This window comes from Chamaea fasciata, unplaced genomic scaffold (assembly GCF_029207755.1).
Source record: "Chamaea fasciata isolate MVZ Bird 193981 ecotype frontalis unplaced genomic scaffold, bChaFas1.0.hap1 SCAF_26, whole genome shotgun sequence".
Taxonomy (NCBI): Eukaryota; Metazoa; Chordata; class Aves; order Passeriformes; family Sylviidae; genus Chamaea; species Chamaea fasciata.
This window is the reverse complement of record NW_027094111.1, coordinates 5,714,347-5,739,141: the sequence shown is the minus strand read 5'-3', so window position 1 is coordinate 5,739,141 and position 24,795 is coordinate 5,714,347. Positions and strand designations below refer to the sequence as shown.

The 24,795-nt window shown below is 54.9% G+C and overlaps 1 protein-coding gene across 9 annotated transcripts in view; it reads right to left on the bottom strand.

Annotated features, from left to right (window-relative positions):
- PUM1 (pumilio RNA binding family member 1) overlaps positions 1-16,173 on the bottom strand; it is an 88,138-nt gene extending 71,965 nt beyond the window's left edge. For 6 of the 9 annotated variants that reach the window (XM_066204638.1, XM_066204641.1, XM_066204639.1 and 3 more), the window contains exons 1-2: positions 16,076-16,173; positions 11,740-12,113 (exon numbers count right to left, since the gene is read on the bottom strand). In XM_066204638.1, coding sequence (XP_066060735.1) covers positions 11,740-12,102 — 363 coding nt within the window. In that variant the 5' untranslated portion in view covers positions 12,103-12,113; positions 16,076-16,173. The remainder of the gene's footprint in view (positions 1-11,739; positions 12,114-16,075) is intronic. The other 3 variants (XM_066204644.1, XM_066204645.1, XM_066204643.1) reach the window with 2 other exon arrangements.
- Between the last annotated feature and the right edge of the window lie 8,622 nt (positions 16,174-24,795).

Sequence of the window (24,795 nt, the reverse complement as noted above, 5' to 3'; positions counted from 1 at the left end):
AGCAGGTTCACTGCACAAGAACATCCCTCCCCTCGCCCTGGAACGTGGGGAGGCACTCAGGAATTATCTCGTTCTCATTCAAGAGCGATACACGAATACAGGAATGTGTGTCACTGTACCACGCTCCAGCTCCGGCCTGCCCGGTGGGGGTGCAGATCCCAAAGCGGATTTGCGACTGGCCGCTGGAAAGTGGAGCGGAACCTCCGGATCACTGCACCTCCCGAGGCCGGGGGGATTCAGCTCTGCTCTGCGCCACGCCTCACCTCGGCTGGAAAACATGGGACACAGCGGGACACGGCTGGGTGCCCACTGCACACCGACAGACACGGCTGGGTGCCCACTGCACACCGACAGACACGGCTGGATTCCTCACTGCACGCTGACAGACACGGCTGGATTCCTCACTGCACACCGACAGACACGGCTGGGTGCCCACTGCACACTGACAGACACCGCTGGATTCCTCACTGCACACCCAACACACACAGCTGGATTCCTCACTGCACACCGACAGACACAGCTGGATTCCTCACTGCACACCGACAGACACGGCTGGATTCCTCACTGCACACCGACAGACACCGCTGGATTCCTCACTGCACACCGACAGACACGGCTGGATTCCTCACTGCACACCGAGAGACACCGCTGGGTGCCCACTGCACACCGACAGACACGGCTGGATTCCTCACTGCACACTGACAGACACGGCTGGATTCCTCACTGCACACCCAACACACACAGCTGGATTCCTCACTGCACACTGACAGACACGGCTGGATTCCTCACTGCACACCGACAGACACGGCTGGATTCCTCATTCACACCCAACACACACAGCTGGATTCCTCATTCACACCCGACACACACAGCTGGATTCCCACTGCACACCCCACAGACACAGCTGGATTCCTCATTCACACCCAAGTCACAGCTGGATACCACACTGCACACCCGAGTCACAGCAGGATTCCTCGCTGCACATTTCTCTCTGTCAGACCTCCAAATCTCATTCATTCTCCCAAACCACTGAGTATGGAAAAGATCCCTGAGACCATCGAGTCCCAGCTGTCCCTGATCCCCACCGTGTCCCCAGCCCAGAGCCCTGAGTGCCATGTCCTGAGTCCTTCCTGGGACACCTCCAGGGACGGGCACTCCAAACCTCCCTGGGCACTTCCAAGCCCTGCCCACCCTTTCCATGGGGAAATTCCTGCTGCCGTCCACCCTGAGCCTCCCCTGGCCCAGCCTGAGGCCGTTCCCTCTCCTCCTGGCCCTGTTCCCTGGGAGCAGAGCCCGACCCCCCCGGCTGTCCCCTCCGGGCAGGGACTTGTGCAGAGCCACCAGGTCCCCCCTGAGCCTCCTCTTCTCCAGGCTCAGCCCCTTTCCCAGCTCCCTCAGCCCCTCCCGGGGCTCCAGACCCTTCCCAGCCCCGTTCCCTGCCCTGGACACGCTCCAGCCCCTCGGTGTCTCTCCTGTCACGAGGTGCCCCAGCAGTGCCAGCACAGGGACAGTCACTGCCCTGCTCCTGTTGGTCACACTGCTGCTGACACAGCCCAGGTGGCAGCAGCCTCTGGCACATCTGGGCTCAGGTCCAGACTGTCACCAGCACCCCCAGGCCTTTCCCTGCTTTCCAGGCTCTGCCCCAGCCCGGAGCTGCTGGGGGTTGTGGTGACCCACAGGCAGGACCCTGCATTTCACCCTACTGATACTCCCAATCCCCTGGTCTGGCACTGGGGCTCCAGGGGCCTTTCCCAGCTCCAACAGCAGACACCAATCCTATTCCAGCAGTCACCTACTCCTATTCCAGGACAAAAAGCATGGAATGCTTTCACCTCTCCAGCACAGCAGACTGCAACCCAAACCCATTTCTCCCGCAGCCAATGGCCACTTCAAACCTCACACAGCGCAGAGGAGCCTCTCAGCAGCTCTGAACCCAACACACTCCCCAGGATTTTCCAGCCCCTCGAGCAGCCCGTTCATGTCAGGCAGTCGCTTCACACAGGACAACCACAGCTTCTTTTTCAAATAAGATTTGACAGCCTCAGCATCGCGAAACTCAGTGACAACAACTCAGAAGCAAATGCTTTCCTTGTCCCAAAGCTACCCAGACACCAACCCTTGTCTGTGTCTGGAACATTTCTGAACGGATGGAGCTGTACCAGACAGGGAGGAAGCACAACTGCAGCAGGTGAGGATGTTCTGTGTGCTGGTACCTGCTGCTCACCCACCGCCCCACACACCCAGGCAAAGACACTTCTCCCCGTCTCCGAGCTCCTTCAACACACCCTGACACCCTGTTAAGTTTCCCAAGTTATCTCATGCAGAAGAGCCAGGACTCAGATGCTCATCACAGACATCACCAAATATCCACAGGTCTGGATCACGCTGGAGAGTGAGAGTGGAGGAACAGCCCACACACAGGGACTGGGACCAAACCCCTCCTGCTCCTGCTCCAGCTCCAACACAGCACCCCAAACCAGGCCCTGGTGTCCCCTGGGGTAAAAACTGCAACACAGCAAAGGGGTCACAAAGACACTCCAGGGCTGGAGCCAGGCTGGGAGAGCTGGGGGGGCTCCCCTGGAGAGGAGAAGCTCCAGGGAGAGCTCCGAGCCCCTGCCAGGGCCTAAAGGGGCTCCAGGAGAGCTGCAGAGGGACTGGGGACAAGGCCTGCAGGGACAGCACACAGGGAATGGCTTCCCAGTGCCAGAGGGCAGGGCTGGATGGGAGATTGGGAACTGGGAATTGTTCCCTGCCAGGGTGGGCAGGGGCTGGGCCGGAATTGCCAGAGCAGCTGTGGCTGCCCCTGGATCCCTGGCAGTGCCCAGGGCCAGGATGGACACTGGGAGGTGTCCCTGCCGTGGCACGGGTGGCACTGGGTTATCCTCAAGGTCCCTTCTGAACCAAACCACCAGAGATTCCATGAAACCACAGAATTCCAGGATTCCCGAAAACTGCAGCAGCCCCACAGCCCAGGGGCAGACGTCCCACAGCCCAGCTCCTGCCAGGGCACTGCTGGTGCTGCAAACTTCGCTTCACTGGATCCCAGCAGAGGCAGGCCCGGGGGAAAGGCACTTGTCAAAAGGGATTCTGCACTCAGGTCAATTAACAGCAGCCAGGGCCCCAAACTGTCCTTCTGATTACTAAACAGGGAGCTGAAGACCCAACAAATTAGCATGAGAACAACAGGGAATTTACCTAGCAGATTTCCAGGACAGTATTTTTGATTTTAGGATAATCCAAGGGGTTTTTTCATGCCCTGAGAGCGACCAGCAAAGCAGCTGAATTGTAATTTTAGGTAAATATTAATATCAACAACCTGTGTTAATACTGCACCTTATATTAAGCAAATACGGTTGCTAAAATGACCTTTACATATAAATTCCAAGAGCAGGGCTCTATCACATTTCAGGTACCCCAGGGGATTGTACACCAGTTTTTTTCTATATTAAGGAATCCTCATTTATATAGAATTTACATTCACCTGGGCAGACGGGCAGCCAAACTATCCAAGGCTAAATTTCACTCTCAACCCCAAAGGATTCTTTTTCATACTCCTTATACAAGAGATGTTTCCCAGCAAGCAAAAGGCAAGTGGAATTAAACAAAGAAATAAAACAATCAGGCATGCAGGAAGAAAAACCATAGAAAACTAACTAGATATTCCTTTGGAGAAAAAGAATCTCCAAGATATTTGCTAATAAATATTTGAGCTAAGAAATATTCCAGTGATGATCTAAATTCTCTGAAAGTGCACCATGAAGCCCGATTTGTGAGTTTTTATCTTCTCATGTTGGACACTAAATAGATCAAATACCTGTATTTACTGGGGGTAGCAGTGACTGGAGAGGGTTTAAATGAGCTGCTTTTATTTAGCCAGTTCTGTTAGAGGGGACCCAAAGCAAACCTCTGCCAGCCCCAGACTCCAGGCTCCCATTGCCATTCCCTGCTCTTTATTCCCTTTTCCCAGGATCCATCTTCCCTCTCTGATTTGTCCTCCCCCAGTTCCCCTCCTGGCCAGGAGGGCCCTGCAAAGCCCCAAGTCCTGAAGCTGGAACATGCAAATGGCTCATTTCACTCTTCTTCCTTTGATCTGCAGTGAAGGACAGAGGCCAGAGCTGCCCTCAGCCCTGCCCACCAACCCCAGGGAATCCCACAGACACTTCCACAAGGAATTCTGGGCCCAGCACCCAAGGCTGCTCCGTGCCATCCTGGCACACAAAGGCATGGCAAGGGCTGGGTGCTGGGACCACAAATCCACGGGAAGGGCTGATCCCGCTGCCGGCCGGGCTCTTGGAGGGCCTGCAGGAGCCCCCCAGGAGCTCAGGGCTGAGGTCCCACCCTGCTGGGGAACCTCCCTTGCTCTGCTCCTCCCCTGCTGCAGAGAAATGTGGGAAATGATATTGTTGTTGTATTTCTCCAGAGAGACAAATGTCCTGGTTTCTCAGCTCTAACATCCCACGATTCCAGACTGATCTGGGGTGGAAAGGACCTTAAAGCCCATCTCATTCCACCCCTGCCATGGGCAGGGACTCCTTCCCTTCCTCCAATCTCTTCCCAACCTGGCCTGGAAGATCCAGCAAAGATGAGAGATTCCGAGTTCCCTCTGTTTGTACATTGCAGGTGCTTACCCAGAGCACCTCCAGAGTGTGATTATTCCCTGGATATTTATTTTTAACTCCTGTGCACGCTGCAAGTGTGAATGGGATATTTCCATCCATTTGGCCTCCATATTTTAAATCTTGCTCAATTTGCAATTAAAAAAAACCAAAAAAACCCCACAAAAAACCCAAAAAACTCCAACCCCCCCAAAAAAACCCCAAAAAACAAAAAAAAAACCAAAAACAAACAAACAAACAAACATACAAACACTCCAACCAAACACTTTTCTAGTAAAACATCCCTCAAAACAAAGTCACTGTTACTGCAAGAACACCAGAATTGAGACAGGAGCAACAAAACTCAGCAAAACCAAGAAACATCCTTTGACTGAAGAGGAGAAAACCAAAACCTGCAGCTGAACGCTTTGATTTATACACTCACAATCGTTAAAGCTCTTTAAATGAACTAAAGGTTTACAAATTTCAGATGGAAACAAATCCTCCTTCAGCTGGGGGAGGCTGCTTGAGTTAAGTCTTGTTTGAACAGCTCACGCAGGAGGTTATTTCAAAAAACTCCCAGCTCTGAGTGCATTCAGACACATTTCCAGCATCCAGGAGAGGGGAAATGCATTCCCCAGCTGACAGCAAGGAAAGCATCACACCCTCCACAACAGGTTTGCCACTGACAACCAGCGCCAGGGTGAAAATATGTTGTTCCATCAACTGATTCCCGCACTATTTTTAGCCTTCTCCCATAACAATAGCGGGTAAAGAAAGAATGTGAAGTCACAAGTATTAGACGGGATTAGGTGGTTTAACGACTATTTTTGTAGTAAAGGATTCATGGTTAGAATTGCTACTACCATTAGCACTGGAAGCAAAAAGCCATTGAAATTGCAGATTGGCTAATGCCTGCCCTGGCACGGGGCCAGGCTGATTAATGATTCAGGGGACAGAAATAACTGCAGCAAAGGCAGCCTTGCAGAGGGGCTCTCCTTCCTTAGCTAATTATGTTTTTCCTCCCATTTGATCCACCCAGGGAAGCGCTTCATTAACGTGGAATTTAGGTTACCCTGCCACGTCTCAGGCACATATTGGGGCGCAGGGCTCAAAACCACTGGATCAGGGAAGAAACCACCTTAGTTCTGTCCCGCTGGGGCTGGCAATACCTTGGGAAAAGCATCTCCTGCCACCCAGGTGTGTGCCTGGATCCGCGGGGCCGTGCCGAGATCTGACCTTGGGGGGCTCCTCCTTTCACTGCCAGCCCTACTCTGACCCTGCCAGGTTTCAATTCAGAGGGAAAGAGATGTGGAAAGGGGATGCAGCAATGTTTAATTGCAGTGCCAGGGCTCCTCTGTCAGAAGAGATGAGAGTGGCCTCGTGCCACACCGACAGGGACTCGCTGAGGGTTTAGCCAACAGAGTTTCACCCCAGAACCCAAGTCTGAACAGTGAAGAACCACAGCCAGATGTTCCCAATGAAAACAACTGCCCTGGAACAGAAGTTACCCCTGACAAAGGCAGGAGTAACAGGAGAGCCGGGAGCAGCATCACATGGCAGCCGCACAAAGGAGCGTTTGTTCAGCCTGACAGCACTGGGGAAAACAGCCTGGAAATGGTCCCTGACACACCTAGGAGGGAGTTCTCCGAGGCGGGCGAGCCCCAGACAATGCTCTGCAGCAGCTCTTGGCTACACTGCTCTGCAGCAGCTCTTTACAGAGGTGATTTCTGACCAGCAGCTGAAATTCGTGGCAGATTGTGAGGAATAGGCAACTGGGGATGGATTGGGAGGCTGGGGAGGGATTGTGGGGCTCAGATCCACTGTAAAGCTCCACCCATTTCCAGAAATGCTCCCAGGATCACAACCGGCTCTGCACAAGCACAAGGAGGAGAGCAAAGCTGGGGAGAGGGGAGGAGAAAACAAGCAGGACGAGTTCTGTGATAAACCTCTTTTCAAAGCACACTCGTACAAGACATCCACTGAAATACCTGAAGTCTTCTGGAAGCACGGAATTGGGTAAATTCAGTAATGTGGATGAAGTGTTTCTGTTCCTCCTGAGTGAGCACCACGGCAAGGAAGAGCAGAACAGCAACAACCACGGAGAAATCCCAGCACCAGCACACCAGGTCACCTGGGCAATCAATCCCAGCTGGACAATCTTATCTGCAGCTGCCCATCAGGAACACTAAAATCCATGGATTTGGAGTCTCAGAGTAACTTTCCGAATGTTTCAGAGTGTTTTCTCTCCCCTGTATATGACAAGGATTTTCCAACCTGAAATATCCAACTAAGCCAATCTACTCGTGCTCCTACCTCAGGAGAAATTTTCAGGGGGTAACACAAAGCAGAAAACCAAATTAAATGTTCCAGCTCCCCTCCCAAGCCACCCCTCCACTGTGGAGAAATCTCTGTGAAACAGATCAGCCAAACCAGACACTTCATTTCAGCAAGGAATTCTGTTTCAAATTACCTGAGTATCAAATGAGCACAGCCCTTTCCGTGTGAGGGAGAGGAAAGCCCTGAGCAGCTCACTGGGACACGAGGAAGCTCCCAGGAAAACTCAACAGATTTAAGGAAACAGAGGTCAGAAACCACCTTCATGAGCTGAGCCACAGGTGCTGTCACATGGCTGGTGTGACAAGGACTCACTGCAGGCCTCCAACCCCAGCACAGACAGCACGTGCAATTCTTTGGAGCACATTTCCACAGGCACATCAGAAATCACGGAATGGTTTGGGTTGGAAGAGTCCCCAGATCCCAGCTCATTCCACCCCTGCCACAGGCAGGGACACCTTGCACTGTCCCAGGTTGCTCCAAGTCCTGTCCAACCTGGCCTTGGGCACTGCCAGGGATGGGGCAAAACCTCCGTCCTAAGGAGCTGAGCAACACTTAAACCCGATTTCACTTTGGAAGAACAAACACCAGGGCTGCCTTTGCTTCCAGGACCTTTTTGGAGGATCCTGCCACAACTTTTCAGGCCAGCTGTGGCCGTGGTGCCTGCCAGCAGCCCCCAGTACAGGAAGCAGCCTGGCTGGAGGAGCTGTGCCCCACGAGGGCAGCAGCCACCATCACCAACTCCTGGGCTCCAGCCCCAGCTCCCAGCGAGGAACTCGCACGGTCACGCTGCCAAAAGGCAGCACTGAGCAGAAAGCCCAGCCCCAGGCCTGTTGTGCTCACTATTCTTCACCAACTCCATGTGAAAAATTCCCCACATTCGACAAGACCATCCCTGCAGAGTTCTATTGTCTCCAATTATTAATTAAACATGCTCGGAGAGAAAGCAAATGCCTAAAATCATTTGCTTCTACTAAGCAACTCCCACACTACCCAAGTGCAATTCAGACAGTCTAAATATACCCAGTGACTGCAATTCCAGAGGGACCACCACCACCACAGCACTCTCCCTTCACTCCAGTTCAAGCACACACAGGCACGAGCCACAGGAGACCCCGGCCAAGAAAACCCGGCCAGTTTTCCTCAAAACCTGCTCAGTGTTGATAACTTGTCCCAGCTGAATATCCTGAGTGTCTTCGCACCCCCTCCAGGAGCAGCAGAGGCTGTCTGGGTTTGTCAGATCTATGCAACCTTTCACAACCAAGGCAGATCCAACCCAGGCCACTCCTCACCTGGAACCATCCTGTGCCCAACCTACGTGATGTCCTGATCCCTGTCCATGTTTTTTTGCTGGATAAACAGCACACCAACACTCCAGTGCAGCCAGGAATCTGACTGCCCAACAGCAATCAGGCACCAGACAGCCTAAACCTGTTCACTCGAATCTTAAAATTACTGGGGACCCTGACACTCAACCTCAGCTTCCTGCTTCTTGTGGACAAAAAGAGAAACATTTGCAGTTCAGTGTCTGCCACGGAAGTTTGGCGGGTGATTAAGGAGCTGCAAACAGCTGGGATTTTGCTCAGGAGATCTGAGAGACCAAGGTAGGAAATCAAAAGTCTGGTTCCAGCACCACTTCAGCGTCTGCAGGGACAAAGAAGACCTTGTAGCACAAGGGGTTTTTGTGTGGATGCTGAAGCTTGATAGCTAAACTTGTGAAATGACAGGGGCATCTTCAATTGCTTTATTTTATATAAAAACACGGCCCCACACACCTTCCACAGGAGAGGGGAAAATGCACCACGAAAAGAGAAACAAAACACAAGCAGACACAGCACTTTCCTGCTGCTCACAACGAGAGGACACCACCAGGAAAGAACTTCTCTCCTCCCCTCCTTGGGAGAAACTTTTCCTTAAGCCATCCTTGCTGAATTCCCAGAACTCAGCTCAATTCCCAGAACTACCAGGAGGAGAAGTGACCAGGAGGAGCAGCACAAGGAAACCCGTGGAAACTCAGGGTGCTGCAGCTCCGCTGTGGCTCACGGCACTCCGGGCTGTCTACCAGCACCATGAAACGCCATCATTTGGTAAAGGCCACTGCGCTGTTACCACCAACAGACACGCATCTGTCCACACACGGAACAAAAACAATCTGGGATTCAACAATTAAAATCCTTCTACCTTTAATTACGACCTCCCAAGCTCTAGGCAGACATTAACCTATATTAGCCTATAATTTTTTTTTTTTTTCTGACTTCCCATTATCTTTTAGCTACTGACTTTCCTAACCAGTCTTCAAGGCTGGGCCCTCACTGAACCAACTTTGAAAGCCTAAAATGAAAAGCAGAGTAATAAAAGTGCATCCATAAGAAACTGAGAGTCAGGAGACATCCCTAATGATTCCCTCCCTGCCTGCATGTCCCAGCACTTCCTTCCACTTCTGTTCTTGCAGGCCAAATTCAATTCTACCCCAGCTAAACCCAAACGGAATTAAATCATTTTGCATGTATAAGATTAGTCCTTACTCCAAGGAATTCGTAATTTAAGAAGCAGATGTGGAGGTGGCCAAGAAGTCAAAAGAATGGCAGTATTAGGATTACACACACCCTGCATTCTGCTTCCCAGGAGGCAAAGCAGAGAACCATGGAAAAAGAGGGCTGGAGCACCAAACTCTGATAAAAGTGCCCGTCAACCACTGGAGCACCCGGTATCAAATGAGACAGAGAACAGGGTTGGTGTCCCACCTCAGAGCTGGCTTGGAAGAAATTAGACACAAAGATTGGGTTAGAAATGAGCACTGAATGCAAAAACATTGGCACGAGGGCTGTACCACATTCATCACAGTGTAAAAGCCAGCAGGAAGCAGAACAGATAAAAACCCCGACGTTAATTCTGGTCTGGTGGGTATTTCCTGAGCCTCAGCTCACACAGCTCCCAGGGGAAACTGAGAGCATCACACAGAATCATCTCTGGGAGCTCCATCCTGCAGGTGTGACCTGGCCACACAACCTTCTCACCACTGCCCTGTACCAGACAACACAGGAACTGGATTGGAACAGCTCTTTGAAACTAGCATAAGTTAATGAGCTTTCCTTTCATTAAGTGGTTTATTTATTAGGATCATTTCATTCCAGAAGTTACTGAAGAAAATCAAGCTGAGCAACACTTCTGGTGACAACAGGGCCAGCCTCTGGAACAAGCAGGATTCTTTTGTCTGAGTGAAAGTTTAAGTCTTTACATTATCAAATAAATAAAAGTTCAAATACCAGAAGAGCTTTTAATGACTGCAAGCTTGAAGTACCCTGTTCCCACCCTCCTTATCTCCAGTGAGTTTTGTTGTCTTTGCTTTCAGGGATTTGCAGTGAAAGGAGGATGAAAGTGTGAGCTGGAGGAAAAGAGGATTGAGAATTTCTGACATCATTTTAATTCGTGAAGTCACCTTGCCACAAAATGCCCAAACAACAGCAGGCCCTGCCCAGGCACCTCCAGCCCAAGACTCCATGGCTGCTTTGATTTGAAAAACCTACAAGTTTGCAGGAAGAAATTCCTGCTTGTTGTTTCTTTCACAACTTAAAGCATTAAAATCTCTGGTACTGATGTTTCTTGACGCAAGTTTTACAGTTAGTGACTGAAAACTTGGATAATAAACGGAATTACATCTGTTTCAATGCAGTTATTCCTTCTGAAGTGATACCTACATACTACGTTTCTCCATAAGGGAGTAACAACAATATTTCCCTAGCTCCTTAGCTCCTATTGCAGTACTTTATGTGATTTTTCTTCCAGAACAAATTAACAGGGCACTTGGGTTTATTTCTTTGTTGATGTACACAGTGCCTTCGGTGAGGCTGCAAAATTCCCTGCAATGTTTGCTTTCAAATGGTCTGGTTGGCAACACATCCCCTGGGGAGGCGCAGCAGAGGAGCAAGGGCTTGGCCGTTTTCATTCCAGAAACTGGAGGCAGGAGATGTTCATAAAGGTTGCAAAAGCTTCATGTCTGCTGCCCTGGCAATATTTGTGGGGATCGTTCTGCTTCAAAATGTGCTTACACTTGGGTTCTGCTGCCTCGGAGAGGAAGCACTCGTGTCTTTGATGAGTGAGCTACAGGTCACAGACAGAGTGGAGTGAGTCAGCCACTCGTTTAACTGCAGCACAAGTGACAATGCAACTGCTGAAAAGACTTCTAGTAAACACCACTAGCACACAGCCTGGCCCACCGCCCCTCTAGAGGCTCTGAGTGGCTCTAAGAAGTTCCTAAAACCACTGGTTGGTGACACTCTTGAGGCTGCTCTTCTCAGTTCAGCTACACACACCCTCACCACCTTCCCATCTCCATGATAACCATAAAAACCCAACCCCAAAGCAAAGAAACCCAGTCAAACATCCCACCAGCAACTTCCACTCCCGTGTTTTCCAATATTGGGAATGGTAAAAGCCCAACCTACATGCATTGGCAGTTTTGTAATACCATTACATAAGAATTATTTAACTACAGCAACAGATTTGAAAAGCAGCAGCAGCAGCAGTCACGGCTATGCTGGTTCACACATCAGAAAAAAAAATCAATAAAGGGAGCGATGAATTTTGTAAACATGCATTCCACTGTCACAGGGAGTGGACTGGGATTTGGGATTTCAACACCCTCAAGAGCAGAAACCTTTCAGCTCAGAGCTACCAGGGCACCGCCACCCTGAAAAGAGAAAACAAACAGCACCACTGCTGCCATTCCAACTCCACCAGAACCAGCTCCCGCTTTAGAAGAGCACCACGAGAAGCGTCTGGGAGCAGCCTGGGAGCGGTTCAGTACCTGGTGCTCAGCGTGGATGTTGTCCCCGGTGGGCCAGCGGTGTTTGCTGTTGTTGTAGCCGCCGCCGCCGCTGCCGCCTCCCCCGAGCTGCTCCCCGTGCTGCCTCTGGAAGAAATAATCCACCATGGCGTCGTCCTGGGAGCGCCCCGCCACTCCTATGGAGCCCGGCACGGGGCTGGAGTGTGTCCCTGCTGCAAGGGCCTGGTTTGCAGCTGGCTGTGGCTGAGCCTGCGAGCCTGTGCCAGATGTCAGTACCACAGGCATGGTGGGGTTGGCTGTGTCTTGGGCGTGCTGCTTCAGGTGGGGGCTGAACGAGTCCTGCCACAGAACTGCTTTTCTCTTCAAAACACACGCTACGCTCATTCCACCAACACCTGCAGGAGGACACGGGGGAAAGAGAGGGGAAACAGACATGAAATCCTCCCAGTTTCCAGTGTTAAATAACATAAATAATCTCCTGACTGGCAGGGCAACATCGCTGTGGCAAACATGACTCCTTCAACACCCGCTCCGTGAACCCAGCAGCTAAAACAGCACTGAAAATGCAGAGAAACCCCCCGTTCTGGGCTGCAGGGGGTCAGCAGGACACACAGGATGCCCGTGAAGCACACGCAGAATGTCAAGTTCTGCGAGGGAACTGAACACACTGACTGGAAAACTGCTGGGGAAAAGCCCCAAAAAACCTATGGAAGGCAGTGACACCGGGACCTGCTGTGCCCATTTACACGAGGCAAAAGAGGCCTGGTCGCCCATCCACATAAACACTCGAGGCCCCCTGTATCCCACTGTATCCCAAAGTATTCCCTCAGTCACGAAAAGCAGCAAAGCAAGTTTGGTTTGTTTGGGTTTTTTTCAAAGCAAACTTAAAATCCTGGATTTCTGCTCGTACAGCTCACGGAGCCCCAAACACAGCGTGCACTCTCGCTGCTAACTCAGAGGCTGTGCTCAGGAGGCAGTAAAACCCATGGACGTGCTCAGGAGGCAGTAAAACCCATGGACATGCTTTATGGAATTCCCTGGAGAAAGAGCAGCAAACCTGGGATCTCAGCAGAACTTTCCAGAGCAGGCACAGCCAGCACTGCTGGTCCCGCTGTCAATGGCACCGGGGGAAAACTGGACAACTCCAACACATTTTCAGTTCCCACAACACTGCACACCCCAATAAATGAAACACCCCATATGCAAAGCATACATCCCGATGATCTGTGAGCAGGAGGAAAAGCTGCGGATTAAGCTGACAGCAACTCACTAACTTCCTATTCCCCAAATATTTTGATAACATTCCAGCAGCACAAAACCACAGAAGTTTGTTTGCTATTTTAAGGCAGGACTATCAGAGCAATAAAGACACTACAGGTGTGAACAGCAAAGTGCTTTCTCCCTGTTATGTAATGCTCACACAAGCCAAATTCATTTTTAAAGGCATGGGATAGTCTGAATTAATCTTTATTAAAAAGATCAATAGTTCATGGTTTGAGGTACTAAATGCAGCCCCATGGAGAGTTCTGAGGATGCAGGTGGGGTGGTGGAGCCCAGAGAAGCTCCTGGCAGAGCAGTCCCAGGATGTTTCGCTGTTGTACCTTGGTGGCTGCAGAGCTTGGCCCTGCTACTGCCAGCAGCTCCGAGGGCCTGAAAGGCGGCTCTGTTCCCTCCCTGCTCCTCGTAGTAGCCCTGAACAACACTCAACTACTACAAACAACTTCCAAGAACAATTTACTAACACTGGGGAGACCAAAATACAAAATCCCAGCCCTGCCTTTGGTCAAACTGTGTTAGGTTGGCCCCACGAGTCGAGCATGGGGTTAATATTCAGAGGAAAATGACTGTAAAACCTGCCGAGATCAGGTTGTTTTAATTGCACCTCCAACATCACTTGGTGCTGCACACACACAGCCCCAGGGCCACTCTGCAGGGCTTTTCACACACTCACAACTCAAGCACCAGGGACATCCAACCCGACTCACTCCTCTGGCTTTCAAACAGCCTGGAAATCACCACCTTCCCCACGTACTTGAAAAAACGCTGAAAACACGATTTGACTAGATCTTGACTGATTTTAAGACTACAATTCAGTTTAATGGCATTTTCTTCTTAAATTCCCTTTACCAAACAATATCAAAATCCTTCAGTAACATCACATAAAGTACTCAAGCTCCTCTATGCAAAAAGAACAAAAAAAATTAAAAATGAATGGGAAGAAACTCATTTCTCATCAAACCGAGGTGTGTATTAACTGCAGCAATGAAGTCAGAGCGGCCCCTTGAACGGAAGTTACAAGTTATCTCAGGGCAGACTGTAAAACAAAAACAAACAAAGGAAGATAGTATGAATCCCCACCAAAAAAAACGTCAGTATCGAGAGACTGTGACCAGCCCATTTCCACCGAGAAACAAGGTACAAAGTTGCACTGCCACAGCCTTTGCTCCTTCAAAAGGCTGCCCCGACCACAGACACTCATTAATCCCTGGGTTAATAAAGGCGCTACCGTAAAAATCAGGAGGGTCCAGAAAAGCTCAGTGAATGGATTAAGGAGAGGCTGCTCCCAGCCGCTTCCTCTTTGGGCTGCTCCGAACACGAGCGGAAAACTTGGCAAAGGCGACATTTTGAAAGGGAGCAAAGGAGAAGGGAGCATTGTGGGTAGTTCAAGTTTAGTTCCAAGCCGTGTTTTTATGGGAATGCCGCGTTCGGGGCAGCGGGACAGCTGAATCCCGTCATTCAAAGCTCCCCGTGCAGTCACCTACACAGGCACTCACAAAAACCCGCAGCTGCCCAGGGCCCCCAGAGCCTCCATCGTTCCCAAACTCCTCCTAAAAATAGAGGATCGACTTTTCCCAGGTGAAAGCGTTGGCCGGGCAGAGCCCCGGGTTTGCAAACAAAGGCTTCCACGCTGCTCCACCGCGCTCAGGGCAGGCGCCTCTGCTTCTCCCCGCACGAAAACGCGGCGTGGAAACGAACTGCTCCGCGTTGTCACCGCAGGCAGAACACTTCGGAATTTGGGACATTCCACAGACAACAAAAAACTTCGGAGGAGCCTCCCTGCAAGTTTGCAGCACCGGTGGTGACAACACACAGAATAAAGGAGCGTTAATCCACACGGAGCCCGGCTCCACAGGCAGATCCTCACGGCTCTGATTCCGTATTCCCCTCGGAATCACGGATTATTACAAAACTAACACGGTGTAAAACGCCCGTCGCAAAAAAGTTCAACCCCAAAGCAGAGGAGTTTGGGTTGGGTGGTGTTTTTTTTTGGTTTTTTTTTTTTTTTGCAAGTTCCACTGGAAATGAAAGCAGAGCCATTGTTTGAGAGCTGTGTGGCCTAGCAGAACTTTTAACGTTATCCCTGTGTTTTCCTGAAAACCTGGGGAGACGCAGCGCTGAATTCCTGACCCATCGGATTCCCAAAACCAGCATTAAAATCCACGAGGAGCCCCGGTCCCCCTTACCCCACCTCCATCCCTCGGAATAAAGGAAATTCCTTACTCATGATCTGTCTAATAGAATCTCTGCTCCGAACAAAGTTATTAAACATTGACCAAAGCAAACAACAACAACAACAACAAAAACCAGAGCATTTCTCAGGTTGGGGCCAGAGACTCTTCAAATTCCAAGTTTGCAGCTCACAAGGGCCGAGGCTGTTGTTATGTGAGCACGAGATAAAAACAAGGGGGGAAAAAAAAAAAACCCCCACACAAACACAAAACCCCCAGGGTCACCCAGCACAGCTAAAAGGATTGTCTGCTTTTTTGGTCCCTCCCGCTGCCAGCCCCGACCCTCTCCCCTTCCAGGGACCCCCAGAGCCGCCGAGCCCCCCCCCAAAACCGGGGGGAAAGGAACCCAAGCACCCCCCCGGAGCCCCCGGGGCAACAAAGCGGGGCCGGGGCCGGGCCGACAGAGCCCCCCGGGACGGAGCCCCCGGGAGAAGGGGGAGCCCCGCGGGACGGAACCCGCCCCGGAGAAGGGGGAGACCCTCCCCAGGAGCGGGGGGAGCCGCACAGACCGAGGGGGAGCCGCCGGCGGGCCGGGCCCGGGGGAAGGCGGCCGAGGGCTGCGATGGGCCCGCGCCCCCCCAACAATAACCCCCGTCCCCGTTACCGGAGCGCCCGCGGGGCCGCGCTCGGGGCCCGGGGCGCCCCCCGCGCCCCCTCCCCGCTAACAATGGGCCCAGGCCGCGGCCCCGACACGGAGCCGGGCGGGAGCGCCGGCGCAGCGCCCCCGCCGCCGCTCGCCTTCGGGGCGGCCTGGGGCCTCTCCTCCCGCGCCCCCCGCCAATATGTGCCCACGGGCGGGTCCGCGGGGGTCCGCGGCGCGGCGGGGCCGGCCCCGGGCCGGTACTCACGGGCGGAGCGCTCGGATGCAGACGGATGCCGGGCCCCCCCCGGCCGCTCGCCGCTGCCTCTCCCCGGCCTCTCACTCCGACAACATGGCGGCGCGGCGGGGCCGCGGCCGCGCTGCACCACGGGAAGGCGAGGCCGCTCCAGCGCCGCCGGGACGGGGCGGGATGGACCGGGATAGACCGGGATGGGATGGACCGGGGCAGGATCGGGATAGGATGGGATGGGATGGACCGGGACAGGATCGGGATAGGATGGGATGGACCGGGATGGGATGGACCGGGGCAGGATCGGGATAGGATGGGATGGGATGGACCGGGATAGACCGGGATGGGATGGACCGGGATAGACCGGGATGGGACGGACCGGGATAGGATCGGGATAGGATGGGATAGAATAGACCGGGACAGGATGGGATGGACCGGCATAGGATCGGGACGGGATGGATCGGGATGGGATGGACCGGGATGGGACGGGACGGGATGGACCGGGATGGACGGAGAAGGGACGGGACAGGATGGGACGGGACGGGACGGATCGGGGCGCACCGCGGCGTGCCCGGGCTGTGCCCCGACCCTGCCACCCTGCCCAGGCTGGGCTCAGCCCGCAGCGCCCTCCCAGCGTGGCCCTGCCCCGGCCGGGGGTGCGGGCACAGCCCCGCGTTCAGCCCCGCGCTGCCGCTGGCACCGCCACCAGCGCTCGCTGGGCTGGCGGGGATGCGGCTGAGCCCCCCCAGCCTGGGCACCCCCATTTCCCCCTAGTCCGGGCATCCTGAACGCTCTGCACCCCGCTGCCTGGACACCCCACAGTCCCCCAGCCCGAGCCCCCAGCCTTGGCACTCCCGGCTTGTGCACAGCGAGCCCCTCCAAGCCGGGACACCCTGAGCCCCCCAGGCGGGCACCCCCAGCCTGGAGCCCCCGAGCCCCCAGCAGCGGGGATCCCTCCTGCCCCAGGACCGCCCCGAGGGCCCGGAGCGCCGGCTGCAGGGCGACACCGCCTCACCTTCCCCCAACGGCCCGACACAGTTTGGGGCGGCTCTGCCTTCGTGCCGCCCCCTTCCCACGTCCCCTGCCCACCACGCCGCGGCTGCGGGGGAACTACAGCCCCCGGCGTGCGGCGCTGGGCGCGGAGCCCGGGCCGGGCAGGGCAGGGCAGGGCGGGCGGCGCTGGACGCTGGGAGCGGTAGTTCTGCCCCCGCTCCTCCATGTTAAAGGGGCAGCCCCGGGGGTCTTTGTGCCCCCCCTGCCCCCGGGCTGCGCTCCCGGTGGGTGCCCTTTGGGGGAGGCTGAGCGCTGGATGTCCTCGTGGAAGATTTTCTCTCCGTCCTGGCGAGGCTCGCAGGGAAACAGGAGCGAAGTGCCGGCGCTGGGGAGAGCTCGGGACATGCCCTCACTTGCACGGAGGGAGAACCGGGCTGACTCCACTGGCTCCGGCCGGCCACGGGGCACAGAGCCCGCGGCGCGGACGGGTCCCCGCAGCCGCAGCTCTTGGGGCTTATGAGGGTACAAGAAGTCACTTCAAGCCCGGGTTCTCAGTCATTAAAACACGTGCAAAGCTGGATCCAGCCGTGCCTTGCTTCCATTTTCTGCTCGATGGGCTGCCGGGGTGGTTGGTGGGTGTTTCCACCACCTCACTGCCTCTTCCGGCGTGCACTCCCTTGTGGGGCAGCAAGACGTGACCCCGACCCCCAAAACCCTGGGGAAACACGGCTTGAAGGTTTTGGTGCTGGGTGCCCCGGGCCGGGCGTGACAGGGGACGGTCAAGATAAACAGCGAGCAAAGGTTTTCCCCGCTGAGGGTGGGTTTGGGGCCGAGCCTTGTACAGACGCCCAGAGGTGCCTTTGGCCGGCAGCCGCCTGCCTTGTGTGACCTGGCCAAGCCCTGCTGGGATACACTCGGCTCTGCTGTGACACTGGGCACGGACCCATGAGTGGCTGACAGGTGGACACAGCTCTTCTGGGTGTTCCTGTGGCTCCTGTGCCTTGAATTGCCTGCAGAGGAGAAGGGGCTGGAGAGGGAGTCCTGTGAGGAGCAGCCGAGTGAGCTGAGAAAGGGACTGAGCCTGGAGAAAAGGAGGCTCGGGGGGGACCTGGTGGCTCTGCACAAGTCCCTGCCAGGAGGGGACAGCTGGAGGGGTCGGGCTCTGCTCCCAGGGAACAACATGAGAGGAAATAGACTCAGGTTGTGCCAAGGGAGGTTTGAGTTGGATATCAGGAAAAATGTGTGAATGTGGCATTTGAGGATGTGTTTTAGTGGTAAACATGGCAGCGCTGGGTTAATGGTTGGACTGGATGATCTTGGGGGTCTTTTCCAACCTAAATAGTTCCACAGTCCTGTGGGGGCCCATGCAGTGTCCCCAAAATGCCAACGGTGTGGGCAAGGCCAGCCTCTCGCTGTGGCGGAAATGTGAACGGTGGAACTGTGTCATCTGGGCACTGGACCAACTAAATCTGTCTGCACACCCTTCTCCTCTGGTTCCACCCACCTCCTGGGCACCGTGGGCTGATACAAGGCACCGGCCTCGGCTCCTGGGTGACAAAGGTTTGGGCTGCAGAGCCTGAGAGGTCAGGACTTCTTTCCCACACCGTGTCCTCACTGGGGACAGAGGGCTGGGGTGTCCCTGCACTTCTTCTGGCCACTTTTGGGGTGCTGTAACTGCGAGATGCCACCCTCAGCACCCCCCCAGCTGTCCCTGAGCTGTCCCAAGCAGTGCTGCCCCTCTGATAAGAGCTCTGCCAGGTGGGCTCAGCACACACCCAGGCCGCTTGCTGACACTGGAAACGTGCTTTCTGTTAATTATACCTGGGATAATTACAGTTATGCCACTGTAATGAGAGGGGGAGGGAAGGAGTCATGCTGGGGATGAAGTGTGAGTGGTTCAAAGCCTCATTTGCCAGTGAATTTTGCTGGATTCAGGGAGAAGTGGCGTGTGGGGACACAGAGTTCCGCGGCCATGAGGCTGAGGGGGAGTTGGGGTCTCATCTGCAGCATTTCCATCCCTCCCACAGCCTCTCCTGCCTCCCACCACTGCCATCCTCTCTTCTGCCTCAGACCTTGCCCAAGCTCCCAGCTTGTTGCCATCCATGGAAAAGTCTCCCACTGGGAGAACAGGCTGCTCCAAAAACTTCAGAGCCAGAGTGAGAGGAACAGACAGTGAAAATAACTTCCACCTCCACAGGAAAAACCTTCTGGGGGTGGAAATGTCCTTCCTTGCACCATTGGCCACCAGGAGCTGCCCCAGCTGCCTGGCCCTGCCTGACCCCATACCAGTCCTGACAGAAGTTCTCCTGGGATACACCTTCATCTGCAAAGGGAAAAAGGGACCTCCAGGGGATGAGTGATGTCCTCCCCCCTCCGAATGACTCCCTAGAAGGGCCTTTCTCCCTCTGTTCCCCACAGAAAGAGCTTCAATCCGTGGGGCTCTTCACTGAGCATCAGAATTCCACGTCCCGACCAAATGCCCAAATCCAGACCCTCCCTCCCTGCTGTGCCCAGACGCTGTTCCTGGTGGCACAACGCCCAACACCACAGAATCTTCTCTTTGAAGGTGTCCAAGAGCAAACAAACGCAGCTCTGCTGCCATGATTCACCCTCCTGGGAGCAGAGCTTCCCACAGCTCCACAAGGCAGACACCTGCATGGGACAGGGGCTCACCTGGGGAAAAAAAAAAACAGATTGGGGGGCTCCTAAAATTGGCTGCAGTGCTGCCCCAGGGAGGCCTGCCTGTCCCCAGCCTTGGGACATCCAGAGCTTTTATTTCAATGGCTATTTGATGCCTGCAATTAAAAGCTAAATTGGAGGAAAGAGGATCTCCCTCTGTGTAGGGCACCACCATTTCCTTGGCCACCAGAAAAAAAAAAAAAATCTGCTGACTGACTCAATTTTTCCCAAACCAAGCCAAAAACTGCTGAGGTCTTTATGCAGAATATTTCCAGAGTGTGCTGGCTTGACCAAAAAACTCCTTGAAGAGCCAAATGCATCATTGATTTGCATCACTGGGGCAACGTTTCGTCAAAGCCCAGCGCCTTGAGACACAAAACAATGACCAGCCCTGAGCTGGGCAGCTCCAGCGCTGCCCCTGAGCACACCCACTGCTCCACCAGCTGTTCCAGACACCTGAAATCAGGGACCTTCCCAGTGTCACCTTCATGGAAACGCTGCCTGAGCTGGCCCTGTGAGCAGCAGCAGCCAGGGAATGTCCCTGAGCTGTGCAGCAGCTCTGAGCCATCAGATAAACCCCGGCTTTCCACCGACACCTTTCACCCACGGGTTTCTTTCCACGCTCGTGTTGAGACGCCCAGAGCAGATGTGGTTTGGTTTTTGGTTGGTTTTGTTTTTTTTTTTTTTCAGGAGTCCCAGCCAAGTGTCTTAAAGCAGCTGCTGAAATGTTGTGGTTCAGGGAAGCTGCAGGGAATTCTGGCTGCGGACCCACCTGGCAGCAGCAGGGTCTGGGAGTTTTGTGTTGGCTGCAGAGCTGCTTTTTCTTGTGGAAATGCAGCCCCCCCAAAATTAAAGTTTTTAAGCAGATCCCACCCACCAGCTGGGCTTAGGGCTGTGCTGAGCCGTGCGTGGAGTCACCAGTCCCTGGTGCAAGGACAGAGCTGCTCTGGGGGATGTCCTGAGGGTGCTCAAATCCCACTGTTTCCTCCCTGTGTTCAGGGAAGCTGCTGGCAAAGTCAGACCAGGTCCCGTGGTTGGGAAAGAGCCATGCCAATGCCTGCCTCTGCTTCCCAGGGGAGTGGGCTTCCATGGAGCTGCTGGAGAGTCCAGAGGAAGACACCAGGATGGACAGAGGGATGGAGCAGCTCTGCTGGGAGGAAAGGCTGGGAGAGCTGGGATTGCTCAGCCTGGGGGAGAAGCGTCGGGGTGATCAAACTGTGACCTTCCAGTGCCTGAAGGAGCTACAAGAAAAGTGGAGAGAGATTATTAATGAGGGCTTGGAGGGACAGGACACAGGGAATGGCTTCCCAGTGCCAGAGGGCAGGGCTGGATGGGAGATTGGGAACTGGGAATTGTTCCCTGCCAGGGTGGGCAGGGGCTGGGCTGGAATTGCCAGAGCAGCTGTGGCTGCCCCTGGATCCCTGGCAGTGCCCAAGGCCGGGCTGGACATTGAGACAGTGGGAGGTGTCCCTGCCAGGGCTGGGGGTTGGATTTAGATGCTCTTTAAGGTCCTTCCCAACACAACCCATTCCATGGTTCTGTGACCCCAGTGATGCCTCTGCTGCCCCTCCTCCAGTTCTCCCCACTGCAGGGGAAGACAGCCAGAGGCTGGAGGTGAGAAATGCCCTGGAGAAGTGGAGACAAACCCAGGATGGATTGATGGGGTCCAGAATAGCTTAAATCCAGCATAAGGGACACGTGGGACATTTTCTCACTCTGTGGGGTCAGGAAGGTGTTTTCCCCAGGGCCCAGGCACCAAGGAAGGTTTTGGTTGGGGAAATGTTTGGTAGACGAATGTTTTTTGTGTTCGGCAGGCACAGGGGGTCAAGTGTCATTGGAAGGCATCCTGAGTGCCCCTCTGCCACCCCCCTGCCACACTGAAAATGAGAATGGAGTTGAGAAACCCGCGGGAGCAGCAGCCACACAAACACCCGACTGAGCTCTAAACCAGGAAAAAGGAAATTCGTGTTTGGTTCAAAAACCACCTGGGTTTTCCCCCCCCGCCCCGGTCCTCACTGCCCAGACGTGTCACAGCTCTGCTCACATTCCCACCTTTCCAGCAGCCCTTTGAACCGGCTGCCAAGGCCTGCAGGGATCATGGGAAGAGAAAACAGGAGCAGGGAGAGACGCTGAAGGGTTAAAAGGTGAGCAGCAGGTGAGGGCTGAGCTCTGGGGACAGCAGCTGGGTGGAGCACGGACCTGGGAGCTGCTGGGATCTGAAAATTCCTGTGGCCTCACAAAGCAGCTCCAGGCAGGAGAGTTCAGGTGGTGGCACCTCCATCCCGGGGGGCAGGTGGCTGTGGTGTCCCTGCTGAGTGACACTGCTGGCCCCGTGGCTGAGATCCAGCTGGGAAGGAGCTGCAGGATCCATGGTCAGCACTTCCAGGGCCTGGTGGAGCCTTGTCCCTGCTCAGGGCACCTCACCTGCAGCACCTGTCCCTCCGAACAGCCCAGGCAGCCACAGCCAGGGCTGTCCCTGAGTGCGCTCTCGCTAGGTCACCCCAAAATCCCTGCTGGACCCTTCCACCCCTGCTCTGTGGGCCCCAGGAGGGGTGGGTGGGGCACAGGGACCCCTCTGCTGCTGCTGCTGCCCCATCGGTGCGGGAGGCCAACGCTGCCTGGGGACATTCCCCAGCCCCTGGTGCCACCTTGTCCCCAAATGCTGCCCTTGGGAGGAGCGACAGCCCCTCCTCGGGGGGATTGGTGAGACTCCCCTCTTTGGGGATCATGCCCCACCCCATTCCTTGTCCCAAATACTGTCATTAACGCCACGAAGCAGGAGGCTGATTAAGATTTCCAGCTCGTTTGTTAAAGACACGGAGGCTGGGTTTTCTCAACAGGCAATTACGTGACTCAGCCCTTTGGAAGCCTCCTGCCCTCCTGTCCGCATGACTTCTCCTCACAGCCCCACGGCCTGATTGCATTTCTGGGGAGTGATTTCCCCTCTGCCAGCTCCCTGCTTCTCATTTGCATTGCATCAGCCCTTCCTCGGGCTGCAAAACGGGAGAGGAGTGCTCTGACTTCCTCCTGCTGCTCTGGCAGGATCATGGAATCCTGGAATGGTTTGGGTGGGAAGTCTCAAAGCCCATCCAGTGCCACGGCAGGGACACCTCCCACTGTCCCAGGTTGCTCCCAGCCCCAGTGTCCAGCCTGGCCTCGGGCACTGCCAGGGATCCAGGGGCAGCCACAGCTGCTCTGGGAACCTGTGCCAGGGCCTGCCCGCCCTCCCGGGGAAGAATTTCCTTCTAATATCTAATCTAAACCTCTCAGTTTAAAACCATTCCCTTTTCTTCTTCCACTCTCTCTCTCTTTGCAAAAAGTCGCTCTTCCTCTTTTTTGTCAACGTCTCCAGACCCAAGCTGGGCTGGAGCACGACACTGAGACCAGAGGATCCTTCCCTTGCAGACAGAGCTGTTTGTTGGAATATCTGTATGTACTGGGAAATATTTCCCATTACTGGAGCAGAGTCACAGAGCAGCAAAGCTCACACGGGGCTGAGCAGGGACTCACAGGGGTGCTGGGCACTGCCCAGGCTCCCCAGGGAATGGGCACATCCCCAAACCTGCCAGAGCTCCGGGAACGTTTGGACACTGCTCCCAGGCTGGGATTGTTGGGGGGTCTGGGCAGCACCTGGGGTTGGACTGGATGGTCCCTGGGGGTCCCTTCAGCTCAGGAGATTCTGTGACTCTCTGATTTTGCAATATTGGTCTGGCGGCCAGAAGGTTTTCCTAGTCCTCAACCAGCTTCCAGCTCCCCCAGACCTTATTTATTGGTGTTTAATTTCTCCGAATTGCTCTGTCCTTGTCACACCGGGGAGGGTGACCAGGAGCTGCGGCCGCCGCGGTGGCCCCGGGCCCTCCCCAGGGCACAGCTATCTGCTCCCTGCACCTTCCAGGCCTGTTTCCTCTTGTGTCCCCAGCCAAGAGAAAACAACAGCCCCCAAACGGTCACGTTTCTAAGGCCACCACCCTGCCAGCTGCACACTCCTGGGCTCAAATTTAGGAAATAGCAGCATTACATGTACCTGTGTAACCTTAATTTGGCCCCCCAGCCCTTAACTACAGGTTCACAAATGAGGGGTTTTTGGATGACACCCCCGGCCCAGGCAGGGCTGGCTCTGTCCCAGGGCACAGGGGACATGGGGGCCCCTGTGTCCTCTCCTGGCCAAGCTGGAAAAGGAACTTGAAGTTCGATGCTTGAAATGGTTTTGCTTTTCCTCTCTCTGAGCAGTTCTGCTGAAATCCAGGAGGGTTTGCTGAGCAATACAGGGCGAAGGTCGAGCCTCTCTGCCCCCAACCCCAACCCCCGCTGCCAGCAGGGTCCCCCAGACCCCTCGCCACCACCTCCTGTCCTGCTCAGGGTTCCTCCATCCCCTCTCTGCTCCTGCCTCCGCGCAGCACAGCTCGGGTTTGGGCACGGGCTGTGCCTGGGGTTCGCTTTATTCCACCTTTCCTCGCCCCCGGCTTTATTCCACCTTTCCTCGCTCCCGGCTGCTGCGGCTCTGCCCGGAGCGGCTGATTCTCCCTCCCGCTGCAGCTCAGTCCGGGGGCACAGCCCGGGGCCCGGGCACCTCCTGGCACTCCTGACCCGGCCCCACGGAGCTCCAGGACCCTCCCAGCCCGGAGGAGCTGCCTGGGGAGCGACTGGAGCTCGATGGTTTTGCCAAAAAGATAATCTCGCGGCAGGGAGGAGGGAGAGCGGCAGCTCCCTGGGGCCAGGAATGATTGATCCCACCCCAGTGAGCATCCCTGAGCTCCCTCATCCTGCCTGTGCTTCCCAGAGCAGCGTCCTGCGAGCCCCCGGCGCTCCTGGGGTGAGCTCCCCGCACGGCTGGGAGGCTCGGGCACAGCTGGCTTGGGAGCCAAATCGCCTCGGTGAAATTTGGAGGCAGCAAACCCGTGCTCAGCAGGGCTGATCCACCCTCGGGAGCTGCCCTGCCCCTCCTGTGAGGCCGGAGAGGGAGGAGGGCACGGAGCAGCTCCCGGAGGTGACCCCAGGTGACACTTTGGGGGGGTGGTAGCGGCACCGTCCGTGGGTTCCGCTTGCCGGAATCATTTTTACAGTGG